This window comes from Cygnus olor, chromosome 2, assembly GCF_009769625.2.
Source record: "Cygnus olor isolate bCygOlo1 chromosome 2, bCygOlo1.pri.v2, whole genome shotgun sequence".
NCBI classification, from domain to species: domain Eukaryota; kingdom Metazoa; phylum Chordata; class Aves; order Anseriformes; family Anatidae; genus Cygnus; species Cygnus olor.
Genome location: NC_049170.1, coordinates 148,730,223 through 148,752,980, shown reverse-complemented (window position 1 = coordinate 148,752,980; position 22,758 = coordinate 148,730,223). Strand labels below are relative to the sequence as shown.

The 22,758-nt window shown below is 39.0% G+C and overlaps 1 protein-coding gene and 1 long non-coding RNA gene across 4 annotated transcripts in view; one reads left to right on the top strand and one right to left on the bottom strand.

The window, feature by feature from the left end:
• Window positions 1–22,758, top strand: part of ATAD2 (ATPase family AAA domain containing 2) — a 32,719-nt gene that overhangs the window by 5,479 nt on the left and 4,482 nt on the right. For 2 of the 3 annotated variants that reach the window (XM_040547046.1, XM_040547049.1), the window contains 23 exons: window positions 228–381; window positions 1,453–1,531; window positions 3,007–3,085; window positions 5,255–5,365; window positions 6,083–6,194; window positions 7,018–7,143; window positions 7,350–7,452; window positions 7,673–7,788; window positions 8,769–8,943; window positions 9,322–9,410; window positions 9,739–9,898; window positions 10,761–10,851; window positions 11,272–11,586; window positions 12,895–13,021; window positions 14,470–14,653; window positions 16,210–16,395; window positions 17,632–17,761; window positions 17,897–18,093; window positions 19,344–19,503; window positions 19,862–19,975; window positions 20,072–20,221; window positions 21,288–21,542; window positions 22,225–22,355. In XM_040547046.1, coding sequence (XP_040402980.1) covers window positions 228–381; window positions 1,453–1,531; window positions 3,007–3,085; window positions 5,255–5,365; window positions 6,083–6,194; window positions 7,018–7,143; window positions 7,350–7,452; window positions 7,673–7,788; window positions 8,769–8,943; window positions 9,322–9,410; window positions 9,739–9,898; window positions 10,761–10,851; window positions 11,272–11,586; window positions 12,895–13,021; window positions 14,470–14,653; window positions 16,210–16,395; window positions 17,632–17,761; window positions 17,897–18,093; window positions 19,344–19,503; window positions 19,862–19,975; window positions 20,072–20,221; window positions 21,288–21,542; window positions 22,225–22,355 — 3,344 coding nt within the window. The remainder of the gene's footprint in view (window positions 1–227; window positions 382–1,452; window positions 1,532–3,006; window positions 3,086–5,254; window positions 5,366–6,082; window positions 6,195–7,017; window positions 7,144–7,349; window positions 7,453–7,672; window positions 7,789–8,768; window positions 8,944–9,321; window positions 9,411–9,738; window positions 9,899–10,760; window positions 10,852–11,271; window positions 11,587–12,894; window positions 13,022–14,469; window positions 14,654–16,209; window positions 16,396–17,631; window positions 17,762–17,896; window positions 18,094–19,343; window positions 19,504–19,861; window positions 19,976–20,071; window positions 20,222–21,287; window positions 21,543–22,224; window positions 22,356–22,758) is intronic. The other variant, XM_040547048.1, reaches the window with a different exon arrangement.
• Window positions 2,045–19,331, bottom strand: LOC121064873. Its single transcript, XR_005816745.1, has 3 exons — window positions 18,110–19,331; window positions 4,489–4,492; window positions 2,045–2,056 (listed from the first exon to the last, which is right to left on the bottom strand). It is a non-coding gene; the product is annotated as an uncharacterized LOC121064873 (long non-coding RNA).

Below are 22,758 nucleotides of genomic sequence, written 5' to 3'. Positions count from 1 at the left end.
TTCTCTACAGGTCACGCTTTTAAGTAGACAGTTTAAACGTTCAAAACGGTAAGTGAGTGGAATGCGGTGGTCATGACAACAAGTTCTAATTCAGAATTTAACGAAAAAGCAATCCACCTCAGGGCGTCTTTTTTGCTTGTCCCTTTACATTTTACAAGACCAGTGGTGAAATCAAGAGAAGCCCATCTTTACTGTCTCAAAATACTGTATTCGTTTCTGAATTTCAGTCACCAGAACGCTGAGGACCAGAGCTGATGTAAAATCTGCGAGACGAGTCTGTGGAGAAAACGGGGATTTGGAGCTGCGCCGAAGCTGCAGAGTTCGACGAAGTCGTTACCCTACTACAAACTCATCCATTCTGTTTGACAAACTTATAACAAAGTAAGTCGTCTTTTCTTGCAGACCTCCTAAAATGATCTTTCTTAGCCAGCCTTTGTGCTATGGCATGGTGTTGGCCTCGACTTGCTCTTTATTTTGACAGCAGAGAGGTACGGCCACGCCTGGCATTGTGAGTTCAGTATATTCGGGGGTAGGCCGAGACTTCCTTACGTGCCCTCGTGTTTGCGATGCATCGCCACTGGTAACTGCTGGCCACCAGTGACTGGTACTGGTCACGTATCACAGGCTTTGGGTTTAATTTGCCGCTGAGGTTGTAGTTCTGGGATTGGCATTTGATGAGAGATCTTCATACCGAGCGTCTTTTATATATGGGCCTAGTGGGTTTCTGGGGTGTCTTCTGAACCCAAACGATTACTTTACCTGTGACTTTCATTAGATTTAACTTTCCCCATTCAGCAATTTTCTTAGTGTCAGAAGTGCCTTCACTTTTAGTGAACTTTTTGTTCCATACTTACAAAAGCGAATGTAACGCTTGGTTAAGAAACTTAGGACAGTTTGATACGGTCAAAGTGAAGTAGTCCTAGCGATTCCGCGTTTCTGTCCGTGGTTTATTTCTGTTTCTGAAGCCAAAATTGTTTTCTGCTTCAGAATTTCATTTCATTTCATTATTTTCTACAACATGAAACTTAGATTACCATGAAGAGAAGAACAAACAGCCTTTCCGTGGTTAACAAAAAATGACTTAATGCTACTGTGCACAGCAACTTAAGTAGTACTAAAAGCTGACATAATTTCTTTCTAATGTCTTATTATGATACTCAGAATTCTTATTTTCCTCCTGCATTTAAATATATGTATATTTTTAATGTGCTCAGTAAGGGGTGAAAACAAACAAACAGTGTACGTTTGCAAATCCTCAGATGTTTGTTCTTAAATCTCTATCAAAAATAAAGATTTCACCTAATTTTTTGGTAATGTCTAAAATCTTGGCTAAGTATCAATGACTTTTGCTTTGTGCATACCATATTAAAATGTCCTGTTGGTTATCTGTACTGTTTAATTTTTTTTCATACATGCCTAACTTTGCTCTTACATGTCAACTTTCTATCTTAGTACTGCAGAAGTTGTGTTGCAAAAAATTGATGAAATGGAGCAGATCCGTAGATACCAAAGAAGACGTTGGGAAGACGAGGTGCGCAGCAACCCAGAAGCAAATACTCCTTTATTTTGCCATTTTTGTAGAGTATTTCACGTAGGGAAGTAATTTAGTTGTGATTTTAATTGAACTGAAATAACTTCCTTCCAAAGAATAGTGTGGTCTAAGGTAACATACGGTCTTGCTCTCTAATTACAACTTCGTGTCTTACTGATAGAGTTGTGCTCCAGGTATCTTAAGAGTGGAGGAAGTATCTTCTGCAGAAGATGTGAGATAACAGGGGGATGCTGAAATGCATGTCTCATACTCCAGTTTCTGAATTGCCTTCTGCTTTTTGAGTGGACACTGTTTACAAACAGCGGTTTCAGACTTGGGTTTTTACTCCAAATCTTACTAAAAGCTCTGACTGGGGGACTGAATATGTAAAAAGACTGGTGCTTTCCATCACCTTGGCAGTTTAAGCTGTTTTATCTTTTTATCCTTAGCTACTAAATCATATTTCTCATCATGCTCGGGAACGCATTTACTTGGAAAGCTTAACAAAAGGCAGTGCGTAGCTTCCTGTGTTTGTCACTCGCTCGAATTTTGATTCCTGTTAACCTGTTTTTTTTCTTGAGAGCTCACAAAGAATCTCCAGTATCATGTAGTTTGAATCATTTGTTACAGGCAAATGGAACTGTTTGCATAAATTGACCGAACTGGCATTTTAGAATACATCCTTCGTTGCGAGCTGCTCCCAGAATTTTCAGGAACTTGAAGCCTTTCAAATTTCGGACTGAATTAACTGATGGCTACTTTATGTATATTTGTTCCTGTGCTGGCTTGGCCATGAGCTTAAATGATGCCCTGTCTCTAGAGGAACTCCTGTTAAAGTTGTATGCAGCAGTTGTACTTCCTCTGTCTTAGTTTTGCTCTATTAAATTAAATTATTCTACCGTTCTTTTGAATGATAGACACATCATTTAAAAACTTCCTGATAGCCTGCCTTCGTAGCTTTTTGTTTAGATCTGAATTCCTTTTTTTTTTCCCCTCTCAAATCTCAGAATAGTTGAGGTTAGAAGAGACCTCTGGAGGTCATCTGGTCCAACTGCAGGGACACCTAGAGCCGGTTGCTCAGGGCCATGAAATTAAACCAGCATTGTCCACAGTACTTCTTATTAGCATCTCTCACATGCCAGTATGATTTTTTTTTTGGTATGTCTGCTAGGAAGGTAATTCTTTTTCCTCGGTTCTGTCACGCTGTAGGTTATTAACCTATGATTAACTAATGCACGCAGCTTTGTATCTGGGCAAGTATTTAACCACCGCGTGTACTGAGCCCTAGTTTTGAGCAGAAATTCTTGTTACTGATTGTGGGTGTGCGCAATCATATTCCCATTCTCTCCTCCTGTGCATTAATTTATTTTTTTGTGTATACGGAGTGCCTCGATAATGTTACTGTGTAGGCAACAAGTATGCACGTCTGTTTTTCTGCACATTTGTGACCGATCTTTCTTGTTGTTTTGAATTAGGAAAACCTTGATATCTTCACCTGTGTGAATCCAGACTTTCAAAGAACTGCTAAACCTGGCAGTCCAGATGAGATTGTTGGTGAGTTCTGGTTTTAAGTTTCCTTTACTCTGTTCTAACCAAAAGCCTTGTCTTAAACAATTGAAACAAGCTAAATTACTGGGTATTTGTCTTCTATAAAAATTCAGTGTTGCTATTGACTTTACAAGCCTTAGTTATGGACTCTAGGGCTGTACTGTAGTGAGCTCAGAACGGGTGTTTAAAAAAAAAAAAAAAAAAACCAATGCATTTTTCCAAACTGCTTTCAATATAAAAGGCAACAGATGGTTGTAGACAGGTGGGAATGGAAAGAAATGGACAGTATCATTCAGCATGCGAAACAGCGATACCGCTACAGCAGGAGCGTGACAGTTTTCATGGTTTTGAGCAGCACAGCGAGAATTTTCAGGAAGCAAGATAGAGAGGCTGCCAGATGTGTATGAAAAGCTCCTCCCAAGCGTGAAGCTCAGCAGGAGAGAAGATAGCGTTGTGCATTTTTGTGTTTAGAAGGTAGCCAGTGTAAGCTGCTGTCAGGGCCTGTAATTAGGAGCTGTCATCTTGGTACTCAGTGACTTGTGGAATGAGGTTAAGCCACGGAAGGCCATATTAACTTTGAAGTGATGGGAAAACTTACAGTTTTTAAGAGGAATGTTAGTTGTGATGAAAGCAATAAATTAGATCATCCTCGTAGGAGCTTTCTAAACAGATCAGGACGGGGCAAGGCTGTACTTAAGGACAGAAAAGGATGTTGCGGTAGTTGAGCTGATAAGTTAGATTATGTGGTAGAGCTCACCTGTACACCCGCAAAGGAGCTCAGAGAGACAATGACAGGAGACAGAGCCCCAGAAAATACTTCGCTCCTCCCATCAGAGGAGCAGAGAGATGCACAGTGGCAGGTGGGAACCCGAGGGAAGGACCCCAGAGGAGCAATGACTTGGCCATGGACTAGTAAGGGAGAAGCAGAGTTGACTCATCATTTGGAGGTTTAGTTAGGAAAACGTTAGCTTAAGGTCTTAATAAGAGTAGCTTGAATACAAGGCGGGGGCCGGTCTAGAGGGAGAAGCTTGGTTAAAGTGTGTGGGTTTCAGGGAGTTGTGCAGTAGAGACTTGTAGAGAGAAATTTTAAATAGCATGTTGAATGGTAAATGAGCCTAGGGCAATTAATCGATGATCAAAATACAAACTACAATTTTAAATTAGGAAAAAGCTAGAATATACTTTTATAATGAAAAATAGGCCAGAAAAGAGTGAGAAAAGTGCCAGCGTTGTTATAAAAGAAGTTATTGGAGCAAAGGAAAGGAAAGGGTTGGAGGAGCAATAAAGCAGAGAAATTCATGCTTTTGCGATAGGAGTGTGGGAGCACCAAGGACTGAAGATGGCAGTGATCACAAACTCATTTACTTATTTCTCAGTTTTCCACGTGCTATCTGTATACCCCACGGCACTTATCTTGCATTCAGAAAGCAATGCAACCTTTCGGGTTAAAAAATAAAAACCAAAAAGGGCAGTGCTTTCCAAGAAAAAAAATGTAATTCTTTTTGGCAGACAGGTAGGTGAATGGAGTATGTACGTTCCTTCCTTGGTGTCCTGCTGTTAGCGTGAGAGGATATTCACCAGAACCTGGTAGATAATTGCACTCTGGTTTTTGCATTTTTTACCATCTTTCATGAAACAACTTCAAGTTACTTGACAGAAGCTAACGGCCTAAGCTTATATGCATTTGGCGTTGTTTTCTCATTGGTGAGCTTCAAGCCTGTGACTGGCCCATTATGGCTCATGGAATTTGTGGCAGAGATACACTTGGACCTAGATTACTAGGCTTAGTCTTAGCACTACAGACTATTAAAACCATTTCCATGAAATACTTTCTCAAACTAAGAAGAAGTGACTTTCTGAAATAGCTGTTTTCATAAGATCTGCATCTTAGCTAGGCAATATGACAGAATTTTGCCTGTTGTTAAACACCGAGGCTGATGACAAGTCGATCAGCAGTTTCAGAGAGGACGGAGCAATGTCTAGGTGCATGCTCGTCTGTTAGGATTTGTGATTTCTGAAACGTGACTTGCATAAATTCATCTTAAGGTTTTGCAGGATCCACTGTGTCATTAAGATAACGGTAATAATAAAACCTACAGGCATCTGCGTAGTGCATTTTGGATTTAATATAATTTGCAAAAGTACTTAACGATTCAGTGTCATTTTGTGGTACAGTACAGACATCAGGAGAAAATGAGAACAAAGAAAATGATGGTGAAGATATTCCAAAGCGTTACAACCTTCGACAGAGGAAACCCGCTGAGCGCTATCAAGCTCCATTGGAAAGTAGGTTAAACGCACAGTTTCTCTTAAAACCTTATTTCTTGCACATAAGTGAGATAAAATTTTTGAATGCAAGTACACATATATTTGCGCACACAGTTCTCTTTCAGTTCTGTACCTTCATTCTGCACGTAAACTTCACTGTTTTTATCAGACGCACGTGTCCTGTGCACATTCTGTTTCTTTGCTCCTTGGCATACTTAGTGCTCTTTTTCATTTGGTGTACGCACTGGTCTGTTTCTACTGGCTGTCAGTGCTGTATTACAAATGCAATGCTGACTGCTGTAGTGTGACTTCACAATGCCCATTTTCTACTCCCATTTCTTTTTTTCTGCGCGTAATTTACACTTTATATTGCCACTGTTCCTTCAGTGCACTGTTCTTTTCATAGATTTACAGAGTAAGTTTTCCTGTTTCCGTATCAGAACTTTTAAGTTAAAGATCTCCACTGAGAAGTAAAAAAAAAAAAACAACGAAACTATGTACCTTGATATAACAGTAGTTAATCATGCTTAATAATCTTGCTTTTGTGATTTTTCAGTTCACCTTAAAAAACAGGTGCATTTTTCCATTTGTACTATGCATTGATGAAAAGCAAAAACAGTTAAAAATTCCTCTGGAATTAGGGATGAGTGAAACACGTGGCATTTCCTTTATCTTTTGATATCCTCCTCTCTCTTAAATGTATTTGTATCATTATTCTAGATTCTTTCCTTTCAGTAAAACCAAAAGAACAAGAGAGAACTTACCCGGACCAGCCCCCTTCTGTCAGACAGAAAGAGTCACTTGAAAATGCTGGGTCACAAAAATCTTGCTATAGAGGACGTACCAGGTTGGTGTACGCCTAGTGATAGCTCTTATTTATCTGTAGAGCTGTCAGTCTTGTTACTGCATAATGCTTCAAAGGGTTTTCAGTTAAGTGGTAATTACAGAGTAACTTTATGATGAGTACTGTGGTAGTCTGAGGATATAGAGGAAACAAATATTTGGAGGGGAGGAGGTGGATACTTTAAGTGTTTTTTGTTTGTTTGTTTGTTTTTGTTTTTTAAATCCAGTATTTGTGGGTCACTGATAAGATTATTATGGAGATAGCGTCTGAGTTTCTGTAACTGAAATTCTTTTGTTCTTGAACTGAAGCCAGAATCTCCCTCTAAAAGTCTTAGTCAGACTATTTAATCTTGAAGGATACAAATTATTTTCTTAAAACGGAAGATAATTTCATTTGATTTAGAGGGAGAGGTTTTATGGAAGTTTTGTCAGATTTAAAAAAAAAAAAAATACCACTCAAATGCTGACTCTAGTTTCTCATTGGAATCAATTAATGTTTCTCTATGAAATTTACCTTAAAAAAGAAAAGATCTAAATGAAATCATAAATTGCCGTATAATGATAAAGGCTTTTTGGATTCTGTAAGCAGTTAGTGCGTAGAGAATGCTGTTGATTGCCAGATGTTTTGTTGAGCATTCTTGAAAGCAGACAGTTGTCACAAGGAAAATCATGTCGTGTCCTTTGAACTCAGATTCCTAAAGAGTACAATGGCGTGGAAAATAGATCTCAGAGTAAATTCTGAGTTAGAATTACGCCTTGATTTTTGGCATTACTTAGTATCTGCTCTATTTTCTTTTTAACTTTTTGGTTTATATGCTTGCTTGCAGACGGAGACGCGCAGCCCCCAGCAGTGATTCTACAACCTCTTGCTCATCTCTCTCACTTGGTAGCACATGTGATACAGAGGAGAGTGGTGAGAGCAGTGAGGACAACGAGAGCACATCTTCAAGAAGGTTGCTGTCGTTAGAGAATAGGGGAGGGATGAATCTCCTTCAAATTAATATTTAATTAGGTTTAAGTTTATGTCAATTAGTAAGGTCTTCTTTATATTAATTAATAAGGTCATCTACATTTCCTTGGCATCGTTATAAAAACAAAAATCTTCTAGCTGCATCTTAAGTTATGAGGCTTCTTTTTCTTTCTCCTTAATTCAAATCAGGACTATTCCAGTGCAACTTCAGAAACATGACCTAGAGAGAGTTCAGAGGGATCAAAAGAAAGTTGGAGGAAGTCAGGGAGATCCAATGCAAATAGATAGCGCGGTAAGTCTTTAATTCCTTGTGTCAGTGAGTGTTTCCAGTGATTATGAAAGCTCTCAGTAATGTGCCATCTACAACTACCTTTGTTTATGGTTTTCTCTAAAGCAATTTCAAAAATCGCCCAGAATGTTTCCTTTGTGCTGACATAATTTCTGATGAAACCTGTATCTAGGTTGCTGCTTTCTTCAGCATATAAACTGTGTTGTGTTGAATTTCTCTTTAGATTGGATTTGATAACGTGGGTGGTCTTTCAGAACACATCACAGCTTTGAAAGAGATGGTGATTTTTCCCCTACTGTATCCAGAAGTCTTTGAGAGATTAAATATTCAGCCCCCAAGGTAACTCCTTAAAGCGATTAATTGTAAGTCAGCTGTTTTCGGGAGAATGTTCAATTAAGGTATCAATATGCTTCCGTGCTTCAACATTTCTGGCAGTGTTGAACGTTTGTTTTAGTAGTAGTAAAAAGTAATTTCTTAAAAATGGATAGAATCCAGAATATATGTAGATTAAAAATATAAGCAATGCCTTAAAGTTTTAAGTTTTACTGTCTGGTGTTTTAAAATGAGAAAATACTTCAAAAGTGCCTGGGTTTTAAAAAGTTGGGTTGGAGTGGTTTTGTTCCGAGTTTTATGTACGAGTCAGCTCGATTAGTTTGTAAGCAAGAAGGGATTCTCTAGTGGAAGTCAGTTGTAATATGCTGCTTGGAAGCCCAGTTGTTTCTCCCACCTACTTTTTGCTTTCTTTTTTTTTTTTTTTTTCCTCTGAGTGCTAAGGCATCACTTTTCCTTCCAGCTTTAGACTTCCTCACTTGCCATCAGCAATAGATGGTCTGAGAGACCAAACCCAGTAACTTAATGCTTTTGAAGGGAGAATTAAATGCTTTACTATCAGATTCTGCATTTTGTGAAAGCAAGAATACGCAGTTTATCACTGAAGAATGAACTGGTGATTTACCATTGAGCCCATTCTCAGATTCTGTGCTGAAGTTTGCTCGTTTGGCTCCGGTTTGCTCTAATCACCCTGTTTGTCAGCAGTTTTGGAAGTGTCCTTCTGGGACAGTACGCTCTCTTTTGAAGGTTTTGTACACTTGAGTTACCCCCCTTATTCATTTCTTTGGGTGAAAAAAATAAATTTTCCTGTGAAATGTTGTAAAAACGCAGAACTTCTGTCTGTTCTGACTGTACCCACACTTCAGCTGTTACTGCTGTCTTATACATGACGTGTTTTGGTTAGGGAAGAGGAATTTGTTCTAGAGACGATGGTTGTAAGAGGTACTCATCATGATGTTTTTTTCCTATCTGCATCTTTTCTATTGCAGAGGCTGTTTATTCTATGGTCCCCCAGGAACAGGAAAGACACTGGTTGCTCGTGCTCTTGCCAGCGAATGTAGCCAAGGTGACAGAAAAATATCATTTTTTATGAGAAAGGCTTCAGACTGCCTGAGAAAATACGTGGGCGAATCAGAACGTCAGCTTCGTTCGTTATTTGAACAGGTAAGGTTGAAATGTGCAGTGTAGTCTGTCAGAGTTGAAACCGTCATTTTCTATGGTCAACATTTTTAAGTAGAACTAGCTGCTTTTTTTTTGTATTTTGATAGATTTTTTTTTTCCCACTGAAATGGAAATGCCAGTGTTTCTGCTGTAAATGTCAGCTGTAAGAACTACCGGTATGATTTGTTTCCTGTCACCCAGTTACAGTGGGTTGCCACAGACTGCCGTCTTCGGTTAGTCATGCCAGATACTCCATTAGCTGTTTAAGTAGAGGTCCCAGATGCTGAAGTGAAAAATCTAGTTGAGGTGACATTCTAACCATGATGTTTTTGTGCATTTTTTCTTTACATCATTCTGTTTTACTCTGTGTTTTCATGCTAGGCCTATCAGATGCGACCTTCAATTATTTTCTTTGACGAGATAGATGGTCTCGCTCCTGTGCGGTCCAGTAAACAAGACCACATCTATAGGTATTACATTTTTGCACCTACATAAAATCTGCTTGATCTTTGGGGAATAACAAAAGGATGATGACCTGTTTAATTTACTGTAAACACATTGATTTATCCTAAAAACTTGTAACTCAATGCTAAAACAGGTGATTTTGAACAATAGTTGAAACCAATTTACTAAGTCTGATATCAGCACGTGGTCTGTGTTAACTTACCTATTTTTTTTGTCTTAAAATGAGTCCTGCCCTTAAAAAGCTTGTCCTTTTTGACTACCCTTGGGAGAAAGTCATGTGGAATGTAACAAAATTTACTGAACTAGTAAGTAAAAATTATGTTTTTCTATTAGTTCCATTGTCTCAACTCTTCTGACGCTTATGGACGGCATAGATAACAGAGGGGAGATTGTGGTAATCGGAGCCACCAACAGACTGGATTCTATAGATCCTGCTTTACGAAGACCAGGACGCTTTGACAGAGAGTTCCTCTTCAACTTGCCAAATAAAGAGGTGAGAACTTAAATTCAACGTTAACGCTAACGTGGCAAAGTCCAACTTTATAGAAAAAAAATAAATTACAACTTGAACAAAAGAGTGATACGTGGAGACACTGTGTCGTTCCGTGGAGGGCAAATCTGGTACTGAGTATATATGGTCAGGATGATACCGCCAAGTAGTTAGTTCTATAATCAAATCTTTCATTCCCAAAGTTGTTCCCGTTTGCTTAATTATTTAGTCCGCTTAGACGCTTTCATCTTGAAGTCGTGTTTTTGGTCTCAGTCCTTCATTTCTGAATGAATAGGGGACGTGTTTGCATTTGATTGTTCCCCAGATCAGTGGTAGTAGTTTGAGTCATAATTGTTTTCTTCTTTATAGTAATTGCAGCAATTTGAAACATTGTGCTAGAAGTGCTTTCTGTGAATTTACTGACTGAAAAGCAAATGTGATGGACTAATGAGACTGTCACGATGAAAGTTTGCTAAATTTTAGAGAAGTTTTTTGGAGAAAAAAGATCTGTTTCTGGATAAATTTTTCATTACAGTATTTTCCTCTGGGTCGTTAGGTCTCATATTTTGGAAACTTGTTATTGAAGCTATAAATGCCTTTTCTTTCATTACAGGTTCCTAGAAAAAATTCAGTGTAACAAATTTAGAAATATTCAATTTCCTGGTTGAAAATGCAGAGTGTATATTAAATAACTGTAAAATACTTGAAAGTTGAGCAAGTAAGAAAAGTGTATTAATATATATGAGGGGTTTTGAGGGAGGGTTGGTTTTTTGGTTTGTTTGTTTGCTTTTTGGTTTGTTTGTTTCTTGTTGGTATTTTTAAGGAAAATTTAGGACAAGCTAAAATGCAATGATTTTGCTTCCAGGCTAGAAAAGAAATTTTCAAGATTCATACTTGTGACTGGATCCCTAAGCCAGCGGACAAGTTGCTTGATGAGCTAGCTGAGAAATGCATCGGTAAGACTGCAACCAAAATGGATTCATGCTTGTGACTAAGTTGTAAAGAATCTTCGCTTGCACCAGGCAGTACCCAAGCTCTCGTGCCTTGCTGCACAACTAGTCAACGGGGCAGCTGGCACGCCTTCGTAGCGATCAGAGTTAGATGCTTTCATCTATTTATTTTTTGTTGTCGTTCTTGTTGTTTGAGAACATTGAATGGTTCTGGGGCATCTTTCTCAAGAGCATAGTTTTGATGAGGAGTCTGCTTCAGCTTCATAAGCACAGGATATCAGGTGGTGAGCAACATAGCAAAACTTCCCTGCAGAGCGGTAGCGCTTTCAATTCCCTGTTAACCTGGTCGGTTTTGGCATTACAAATTCTTTAAATGTTGCGTATTGTAAACTGGGCCTTGACTCAGATTTGATTTTTGTTTGTTAGGATACTGTGGTGCAGATATAAAATCCTTATGTGCTGAAGCCGCGCTGTGCTGTCTGCGTCGATGCTATCCTCAGATTTATGCAAGTAGGGAGAAATTGCAACTGGATGTTAATTCTATTAAAATAAAAGCAAAGGACTTTTTTATGGCTCTGAAGAAGGTTGTTCCAGCATCAAACAGGATTGTGGCTTCACCTGGACAAGCACTACCACGCATTTTTAAGCCACTTTTTGAAAATTCAGTAGCAAATATTTTACAAGCTGTGCAGAAGATCTTCCCGCATGCGCAGCTTGCGCTAAAGAAGGACCGACAGCAAGGTATAGCCACAGCAGCCACTTCCTTAAAATTCTGCCAAAGCAAAAACTTCTGGTTTGTGCAATCAGCATACAAAAACCTTTCAGACATAATGATGGTAGAATTTTATTATTTCCATGCGTGTGTCCTTATTTTGGGAATATCTGGAATATAATGCCTAGGTTTTATTCTGGATTCTAAACTGAAATGCCAAATGGAAGCTCTGAATGACTCAACACACGGTAGAGGACTATGCGTTCTCTACTAAAGCATCCTGCTTCTGACAGTAGCTAAAATAATTAGCATTTGTAGAGGTTGACTTAAGGTTTGAAGTATAAGGCAGCTCTTTTCCTTTAAAAATAAAAACTCAGGTATTTGGAGGGGAAGCATTTCTAGGTCAATGTTTTTAATTCCTTTCTGAAGAACGTCAGGATCAGGATACAAGTATAACTGGTTTAAGCTGAATATTGTTTTAGCTATCATGATTTTTAACCAGTCTCCTAATTTAAATGTTTGTGGATCATACTGTACACTTGCACGTGAGATCAATCAGTATTGATACTTACTAGTGTGTACTTTGAGGCTTTGCTTGCATAGTATGTGCGAGCTGACTCCTGACTGCCTCAGGCCTGATCAAGTTTAGTCTGTCTGTTGGTGAGAGCGAATAAATTGATAAGCTCCTTCCACTGCTGGTTAACGGAGATCCCTGACTAGTTATGTACCTATTCCTTGAGAATATCTTACTAGCATTACTCCCAGCAGAGCTGATAGATTAATTTGCGTTGGTAAAATAAAGGCAGGAAAACTACCAACAGCATAAAAGCGGAGGGGCTAGGGGATTGGTAATTGCACTGCCCCTCTGCTCTCTGCCTCCTGTTATCTTCTCCTTCAGTGATCTTTAAGGAGCCTTACTTAGAAGATACACTGGTCTCTGTCACATCTCAGTAGTCCTAGACGAATGGAATTCCGTGGCCATCACATCCTTAATCCCCGTGCTTTCATTGTGGGAACCTCCTCCAGAAAGAAATGGTCTTGTTTTTTTAGCTATTTAGCAACTACAGAAATTGTTCCTAATCTTCTATATTCTAAGGGGGAAAAAAATCACCAACAGAGTAGCGTACCTTATACATACACATCAGTGGGACTTAGGACAGCTTTGTAGAGCCTTGTGCAATCTCCTTAGATCTGTCGTGGGATGAACTCTAGGAAATAGCATTTAGTTTGTGCCCTCAAATGAAGAAAGGGTTTTGGCACGGATTTAGAAGTTGTATTAATGCAAGAGAAAGGCACAGGCTATTCAGGAAAGTTAACAAACCTCTTTTGTCTTTCAGACAATTTAAATCCTATTTTACAAGATGATATACTTGACAGTGATGACGACGCATCCTCGGTCTCTGGAGATGAACTAACAGATAAAATGCCTGACAGACCAGAGAAAAAATACCTCTGTTCCAGCAGGTAAAGAAAGATAGGTCCCCGTTATGTTTAAATTCGTAGGACTGCTGAGTCTTTGTAAACAGTTTCAGCTGTTAAAAGTGAGAGGGGTGGTAGATGAAGGGGTAACATCAAGTTTGTGTATTGAAGGGGTGCTCGGTATTCACAAGAAGAAAGGGTGAAGGGAATAAAGTTCTAATGAAGTAAGTTGCTCTAAATGATCAAATTGAGAAGCCCAGGCTTCTCTTCCTAAGCCAAAGTGATCCGCAGGCTACCAGAACATGTTGACTTAATCCATGGCATTCTTTGAAAGACTCAAGACCACATTAACGTGCTGTCTGACCTTTTAGCTAAAAATAACCAACTTCATGGGTTTGTGTTGCCACCTTTTGCCTTTCTGTTTTCCAGGATTGTTAAACCAGTAGTGAATTATGTAGCAGAAAGAAAACTGAGAAATGGCGTGTTAAAACACCTTGAGAAAAAATCAAGTGGTGTCTTTGTTACCGTTAAGCCACCAAGTTGTGTTAATCTTTTGGTATTTTAATATGGAAGTCACGTAAGCCCACAGTTGGAAAGTTAGATTATGTTGCCACACTTGGGCCAGTTATTTTTCTCAGTTTCTATTGCTGTGCCGTCCAGAAGATTTTCTGCCCTTTAGGGCAAGGCTAAGTCTCTAGCGTCTTTGATTTAAGCCAGCAAAGGTACAGCCTGATTGTAGTGGGAAAGAAGCAAATGCTTCTCGCAAATTTATTTCCTAGTAGTAAAGCAAGGTTGCCAATATTAATTCGCAATCTTGGTTTAGTAAAGAATAGGAAACGTAAGGGAAGAAGATGAAACAATTGGAATGGCTGAATAAATTAACTGGAAGTCTTACATGTATTTAATGTACCGCTGTCATTTACCCAATCCAGTTGTGTGCTGCTTTAGATACGGCCAGTGTGGTTCAGTGCCTACAGACATTTTTTTCTAGAAATATTGTTCTGCTCCTTTCTTGCTACCTTCTCCAGTAACTAGGGCCACATTTCAGTTAAACTTGACAGATGTAGAGACCTCTCAAGTATTTAAACTTGAGACCTTCTGAAGATTGGTGTATATGGGAAGTGGTGAGATCCAGACTGGTGTGTGCTGAGAGAGAAAGTTGCTGTGCTCCCCCGTATCAGGTAGCAGACCAGTTGTCGTCTGTGTATTCAGTTAGACAGTCTGCGTGCAATTTAGGAGTCGTTGCTTAGCCCAGCCAAATGAATAGCAGACACAATAGAGATGGGCAGGATTTCTTAGGGGGAGGTATGGTGCAGGGCTGTAAGAAAATGGGCTCTGATAGTCTTCCCGATCACAGAACAGTTTATTACTTGCTGGAATACGGAGATTATTTGGGGAGGGAAAAGAAAGCATATAGGAAAAATACTTGGAACATCTGTGCGTCTATTCAGCACCTCATTTATAAACTTGTTTTCTTATGCCTATTGTTCTAGGAGTGCTTTCTGCGAACCGACGTCGTGTCGGCCCCATCTGCTAATAGCAGGAAAAGCAGGATATGGCCAGGTTTCTTACTTGGCACCCGCGGTGTTGCACGCTTTGGAGAAGTTTCCCGTTCACACCCTGGACCTATCCAATCTGTTTACAAACGTTGCGCCGCCAGAAGAAATATGCGGACAGGTATATTTTTATTCTCATAGGATTCATTGACTCTATGTAAAGGATCGATTGAGTTGCAAGTGAGGTGAGAAAAATTCATTGGTAATGGAGGTGGCCTTGTTTTATTGTGCTGTTATGTTTGCTTCTGTCTGAAAATCCACTTTTCTTTTAGATAAAACCATAAGCAATATGGATGTTGTACATGTCCACGTTTTCCATACCCAATTTTACAGTGAGGATGTTGCTAGCAGCTCAGGAAGCTGGGAGGTGCTGCTAATAAACCTCTCTTTGTGGAAAGAAATGCTGCTCATCTCAGTGGGATCCAGAAAGTAGATTTCATTGCCTCCTAAGACTGTGTGCTCCCAGTAGATGGCTCTGTATCAGACTGCACGTCATGTACTTTTTGTAGCCTTTTTTTATTATATTTGTAAGGCAACCAAAGTTTAGGGCTTCTGTTTGTTTTGTTTTTACATGTACATATACAGCTTGTGCTGTTTAAAAGTGTTGTGGTTTAGCCCGGCTGGCAGTCAAACACCACACAGCCGTTTGCTCACCCTCCCCCCTCCCTCTCCGGGATGGGGGAGAGAAACGGGAAAGTGAAGTCTGTGAGTTGAGATAAAGACAGTTTATTAAGACAGGGAAAAGAATAACAACAATAATAATAATAATAATAGTATTAATAGTAATAACGTGTACGAAATAAGTGATGCACAATGCAATTGCTCACCACCCGTTGACCGATGCCCAGCCTATCCCCGAGCAGCCGGCCCCCCCTCCACCCCGGCTAGCCACCCCTATATATTGTTCAGCATGACGTCAGATGGTATGGAATACCCCTTTGGCCAGTTTGGGTCAGCTGTCCTGGGTCTGTCCCCTCCCAGCTCCTGCTGCATCCCTAGCCTGCTCGCTAGCAGGACAGAGAGAGGCTGAAAAGTCCTTGGCTTGGTGTAAGCACTGCTCTACAACAATTAAAACATCAGCATGTTATCAGTGCTCTTCTCATTCTAATCCAAAACATAGCACCCTGCCAGCTATTAGGAGGAAAATTAACTCTGTCCTAACTGAAACCAGGACAAAAAGCATTAAAATTCACAAAATGCTTCATTTGCACACTGATGTGGTTTTAACTAGAAAAAAAAATTAAAGAGATTTGGTGTTTTTACTTTTAGGCGGGAAATCCATTTTGTTGTTCGGCATCACTACCTTAAAATATTTTTACCTTTAGTAAAAACATTTGAGAGCTGTACAAGTAAGGACAGACAGGTTACATGACTGGGTACTGATGTGTCACATAAGAGGAACATTTCCTTTTTTTTGTTATGCGATGATTTTATCTGTGGCCATATAGCTACAGTGTCTAGTCACTGCCTGAATATATCCTTCCCATCTCCTGACTAGAGTTCCCCGAATACTGATAATTTGAAAGAGTGCACAGAGAAATTTGTCATGTGAAAGGACACTTGCCGCTCTGTTCACGTAGTTTCATTTCGTAGGGCAGTTAGATGGCTATGTAGCTATGTATTACCAGGCTGTTCTACGTGTTTTAGTTTTCTTATCCAAGCTTTCCTTTTCACTAGCTGATCCGAAATGCTCAGAAGACAGCACCAAGCATAATTTATGTCCCAGATATCCATTTGTGGTGGGACAACGTTGGGCCTGCCTTGAAACTTACTTTTCTAACTCTACTGCAGAACATTCCAGCATTTTCTCCAGTTTTGCTGCTTGCTACATCTGATGTGTGTCACTCAGATCTCCCAGAAGAGGTATTTCTGTCAATGCTTTTCTTACTATTTCTTCAGTTTCTTGTTAATTTAGGAATGCTTTCAGGATCAAAATGCTGTGCTTTCTTAAATGCATACTGTTATTACTTAGGCACCTTAACAAATCTCTTAAAATTTGCTTAGAGAAAAAGAATACTGTGAAAGCATTTGCTTAAGGTTTTTTCTGAGTCTAGCAAGTGACTTTGACCCCCTTCTCACACACACAAATAGTAAATTTACTTAAGACAATAATTCCGGTGGCTACAAAGTGGTTTAGGCAAGAATATGCAGTGCTTGAAATGTAAATGACGAAAGGATATTTTTACTGAAGAGATTTCTTCTGACAGTCTGCCATTTCATGCTATGTTGGGTAAACTGCTAATAATGCAATTTAGTAGAGAATTGAAACGCTTTCATAAAAAATTCAGTTTCTTTCTTCATGTAGGCCAAAGCTTTCCAAGCTGGAAAGCTGAGTTCCAATTTTTGCTTAAGTAACTTTGGAATCAATTTTTAGTTGTATTCCTAAACAAACTGTAGTAGAAGTACGTGCATAACTTTGTTGACTTCTGAGAGTTTACGTTAAAGGAAGGTGTTCAAAACAGGAACACGCTGTTCCCATTCGGATTATTTTGCCCCAGTTATTGGGGGAGAGAATGGGCCTTACCTAGACGTGTTTATTATCAACTGCTTTGAAAGTGCTTAAGTTTCCACAGAAGTTTTTGTACTGGTTCTAAATTCCTTCTAAAATAAGTATTGAAATTCCTTACGTACCTTTTGATGCTAGAAATTGAAAAATGGAGGAAAAACAAGAAGTACTAGCTCCTTCAGACACCTTCTTTTGGTACAGAAATAAAAACTCAGCAAAAAGCTCTCACTTGTCTACTGAAGCCTTTCTCTTCCCTCTATAGCCATAAAGTTTCTAACTAAAGGACACAGCAAGGCAAGTGAATACTAGGGAAGCGATCTTGGATGTGGTGAAAGCCATTACTTTATCAGGGTATCGTACAACGCCTTCAGTGAGATCTAATTCTACAGGTGTTTCTTAAAGGTGATGTTTGAATTTGCCGTGCCTACTTGTGAAAATGTAGCCTTTTAAGGCCAGGAAGATAACTTTTCAGTTTGTCTTCTTCAGGTTATCACAGAATCATTATTAATTTTAAAAGGTACTCGTCTTTTTGGAACAGAATATGATTTTTTTGTGGCCTTAAATCTGAAATGTCTTTTCTCCTTCTGCTTTAGATCCAAAAATTATTTATTAAGGAATTTGGAGAAGTTTGCAATATCAAGTTGCCTGGTAAGGAAGAGAGAGCAAATTTTTTTGAGGACATAATTCTAAATCAAACTGCTAGGCCTCCTGTAAGGAAAGCAGGTGAGGATATAAGAAATACATCTAAAACTTTCCTGTCTGTAAGTTACTAGCTCTTTGGGATTTGCTTTGGTGGTCGTTTTCGTATGCTTGTATTTGAGTACTGTAAATTGGCTAATTTTTCCTGATTAATTGAAGTTCGTCAGACATTTGAAGTCCTGCCTGTAGCATCATCACCTGAGCCTCAGGAGCCACCAGAGGAAGAAGTAGGGCTGCTGGAGGAGGAAGAGGAGGATACCTTGCGTGAACTTAGAATTTTCTTGAGGGATGTTACTCAGAAACTTGCCACTGACAGACGTTTCAAGGAATTTACAAAGCCCGTTGACCCAGTGAAGGTAAACTAGTGTTGACCTGTGTGTATCTGTAATTTCTCAGTGTTTGTATTTCTCAGCGTTTTGGGGAAGGTTCAACTTTGTTTTTAGGACTGCACTGTTAGGATTTTGCAAGAAGCAGAGGCAGTGCTTTTACTTCTGCTGACTCTCAAATGTCTATTATCGGCTTATTCGCTGAAAGCCCTGGTTTCATTCTAAAAAGCCAGACCAAATGCCAACACAGTTTGCTCGTGAAAAGGCTTTGATATTTAGGCATGTTACAGCACTGAAGAGCACAGAGATCTTTCTTTATAATTACAAACAGTATTTACAGGACTATTTTAATGAAGTCTAAAGCTCTTTATTGGACTGTCAGTTTCTGTGGGAACAGGAATAGGAGCAGCAGTTTGTAAAATAAGTTTTCACAGAATCATCTAGGTTGGAAGAGACCTCCAAGATCACCGAGTCCAACCTCTGACCTAACACTAACAAGTCCTCCACTAAACCTTATCACTAAGCTCTACATCTAAATTCTGTTCTCTGTTTCATCTGGAACTCCTCAGTATGAATCAACCATAAGTGCTGTGTGTTTTCTTTTTCCTCCCATTTGCTGCGTAGGTACCTTTTTCTCCTTCAGTTTATTCGATAAGTCTAAACTAGGGGCATATACTTCAAAGACAGATGTAACTTGAATATACCCGCGTATCAGCAAAGTCCTGTTCACGTAGGCATCCACTGACTTTTCTTCCCCTTTTCTCCTAGGTTCTTGAGCTGTGAAAAATCTAGACAGATACATATGTCCTCATCCAAACTAGTCATTAAGCTCCTCTTATGGTCTGAGGAAAGAAATCAGCACCTCTGGGCCCAGTTATCTCATTCTAAAGTAGATGCCTGGAATAGATACTTCATAGGTGCAATTCATGCACGTTTTTCTCAATGTCAACAACAAAGAGAATGTCGGATGGCTTACTCAGCTTTCATTGTTATGATTTTCTGAAGCAAAGTGAAATGAATCTCCCACCCTCGGTGTTCCTTCTCTACCATGCACATCCTTCTGACCTCCCTACTTCTTTTCGTCCTCTCGTAGCAGCTGTAACGCCAGTTGAAAGAGCCCTTCCATTTTTGAAAAGCGAACTGGTTAATTTCAGCATCTTCTGATGCATTACAAATATTCAGGGTTTTTAAGAAGTCATTTATTTAAAGTTTTCAAAATAATTTTGGTAGACAGTGTGCAAGTTTAAGAAAACCTCTGAACACGTGTATTTGATCTGCAGGTACCTGATTATGCAACAAGGATTAAAGAGCCGATGGATCTTTCAACAGTTCTGACTAAAATTGACTCGCGCCAGTACCTAACTGCAGAAGACTTTCTGAAGGACATCGATCTAATCTGTAACAATGCCTTAAAATACCACCCAGATCAAAGACGTGCAGGTGAGGATGTGCTTTCTATCCCTAGTTTAAAAAATCCGTCAGGTGTAGAGATGGATAAATGTTGTGTGCGGATAGTAGACTTTGGATGGATTAGATGATTTTGGACATCCACAGAGAACATTTCTTACCGGATTGTAAATATTTTAGCATTTTGCTACTTGGGCATGGAATTGTGATATAAGTGCTCACAAGGAACTAGTGCTTTTGTTTCAATAATTAACTTCTATGTTGTCATGCTGAAAATATTCACTGAGATAACCTTTCAGAACCAACCTATGAAGAGAGCAAATTTTTTCTGTGATCAAAGCAGTTTCATTGGTTGGTAGACAATATCCAGTTAAAGTCTGTAAAATTTCAGATCGTCACAGAGCCTATGCTTTGCAAGACACTGCATATTCTATGGTGAGGAACGAAATGGATGCAGATTTTCGCCAACTTTGTGAAGAAATTAAAGAATCTCGTGAGAAAAGAGGTATGTGCTGTGACGCTAAGGATTTTAAGACTTGTCTCTGCATTTGTAACTGAAAATGCAAGACAAAGATCTTTGGTATCTATTCTTTATTGCAAGGTCGCACCTCTCCAGCGCGTGCTCCATGTAACGACTCCAAGCCACCACAGCAAAACCCTGCGACTGAATACAACAAACCAGATCGAGAGAGTAATGAAAATGCAAAGACGACAGCGGTACCCGTAGACGCCAGTACACCCCTTTCTAATGGCAAGTTGCATTTTATTCAGTTGCTCTTGTCATTCATACCTTCTCTGCTCTTGTGACACAACAGGTTTCTCTGATCCCTGGCTCTGTATGCCAGAGGTATTATGTTTTCAAATTTACCTCAAAATGTGAGAGATAAATCCGGAGGTCATTCATTCAATATAGTTATGAATTAAAGTTCAAAGAAAGTTGGTTTACAATATAAAAAAACAACTTTGATGACCCAACTGACGTTTAATAGCCCCTAAATTGCTAATTGTTGAGGTAAAAAATGTTGTGGATGGCAGTTTCTGAATACTCAACTAGTTTTTAATTATGCAAAATGGTATTTTTCCCCCACTCCACCCTTCCCTTCCCCAAATGCTAAAATCTTCGCTACCTCATACCGTGATTTCCAGTTGAAGGAGAGAAGTCTAACTAGTGTGAGTGGGAATTTTGCCACAGACTTCACCCACATCCTTTTGCAATACTATGTGAATACTACGAATGTTGGGCTTTTCTGTTGGGAAAAACCACAAAGTTTATTTTTTCACAAAAGGTTTACTGAATCAGGAAGCATATGAGGTACAAGTCTTTACATTTTTTTTCTCCTTTGAATATTCCCTTAAAATTGTCTCTTTAATTAAACTCTTCCAAACACATATTCAGCTTTTGAAGTCTGCAGCTTGATAACAGACTCAAAGAAGAGCTTATTTCCAAAGGCTTTTCTGATGTTCATCTATATTAGTTCACGTAGTAAGACAGTGACTTTATCAAATAACCTCACATTGTATTAATACTCCCCATCCAAAGTAAGAATCCTCTGCATGTAAAATCCTGAAGGTGATTGTTTTGTGAATGAAATTACGTAGTTGTGTGTGTTTTTTTGTTTGCTTGTTTGTTTTTTAATCTAATAGCAAACTGACCCCGTTAACTTTCAACTCTTTTCTCAACATATGTAGGGATATAGGCAGTGGTAGCTCAGTTCCTTTGTTTTTCTTGTCAGTCAAGTAAGATGAAGATAATGGATTTTGAAGAAAGAATTCTTTTGGTAATGTTTTGGATTACTTTTTATGCTGTCTCCTTGTAGGTGCGTCAGAGAGAAAGCGCAGAAGGAACAAATCTGCACATGGTGCAGCAAAGAGAAGAAAGAGTTTTCAATTCGATAAAGAAAATAGAGTACCAACAGATGACCAAACCGGTAGCAGTGAAGAAGAGTTTCTGGAAAACCATGTTTCTGGCATATATCAAGCTGAACTTAATGCTGAAAAGGAAAGTGCTAAGCTTCCTGAATATTCAACACTAAGATGGGAAACTCTAGCTTCTGAAAAGCAAAGTTCAAATGGTAAGTGAAAAGTCCAGCAGGTCATTTAGCACCTTATTCTTGCTGAGGAGGATTACGCTATTTATTAGCTTTAGCCTTCAATTTCACTCTATTTTTTCTGTTACAGCTCTCAAAAATCATCACACGCTTTATTCCGTAATGAAGTTGCTCCTCTAATTATGCAAGCCAAGCTCATGTGTTTCTGTAGGTGCTGTTTTTTTGATTCTAAAGTCTGTTTTTTTCTAATGGTACCTAACTGAAAAACAGCAATCACTGACATTCTTTTATTGTACGAGGCACTTTCCAATAACGTGCAGCTTAGGTTAAAAAGCTGCACTTCAGGATGCAGGGCTCCAGAGTAACGTGGAATAGGAGACGTACGCCCTAATGTTGCAATGTAAGATGTGTTCCCTAACCTGAATTGGCAACATGACTATTTTTTTTCGCTATTACCCTTTTTTCTAGTGCTTTTTGTTTGTTTGTGGGTATTTTTGTTTGTTTTTTTTTGTCTTAGTTTCTAATTTTTATGGAGCAGTGACTTTAGCTGGAAAGAAGGGAGAAGCCAACTGTTTCTCAGTGAAGGTGATTACAATTCTGTCTCTGTATTTGTAGAAAGAGATTGTTCTGCAGGTACGGGATACTTCATTGAGACTGTATTCTAGATAAACAGAAAACCTGACTGAAGAAATTTGTGTCATTCCAGATCCTTGGACACTTCAAATGACTCCTACTGGATGTTCTTGGGTGGAACGGGAACAGATGAGTGTTGAGAAAAATGTGGAAGTTTCTCCAGAGCCAGACCATGCAGTTATTGTGGATCGCTATGAGCTCAAAGTATGTCTAATTTCAACTCCTTTTTAATACTCAAATAGGACATATTCCTGCGACATGTACAATTGCAAATTAAGCCCATTGTTAACCAATGTCAATTAAAACAATTAATTGGAAGGACATACAGATTGTGAAATAATTCAACCTATAATGCACTGTGACTGTTTAGTTTCCATACCTCGTGTAGATTTCTGTAGGCTACCGTTTGCTTTTGGTCAACTGTAATTTAGGAGACAGATTCTTTGCCTGATTTTTAAGGTAAAAGGCCTTGTTGAATTTTAAAATACTGCACTGACGACCTGCTAGTACTGTTGGTTATGAATATTGTTTTAATGATTCATAATTTTTATGATGGGTTTGAGGGCTTTTATTTGGGGATTTTTTTTCATGCTTTGATGTATTAGGA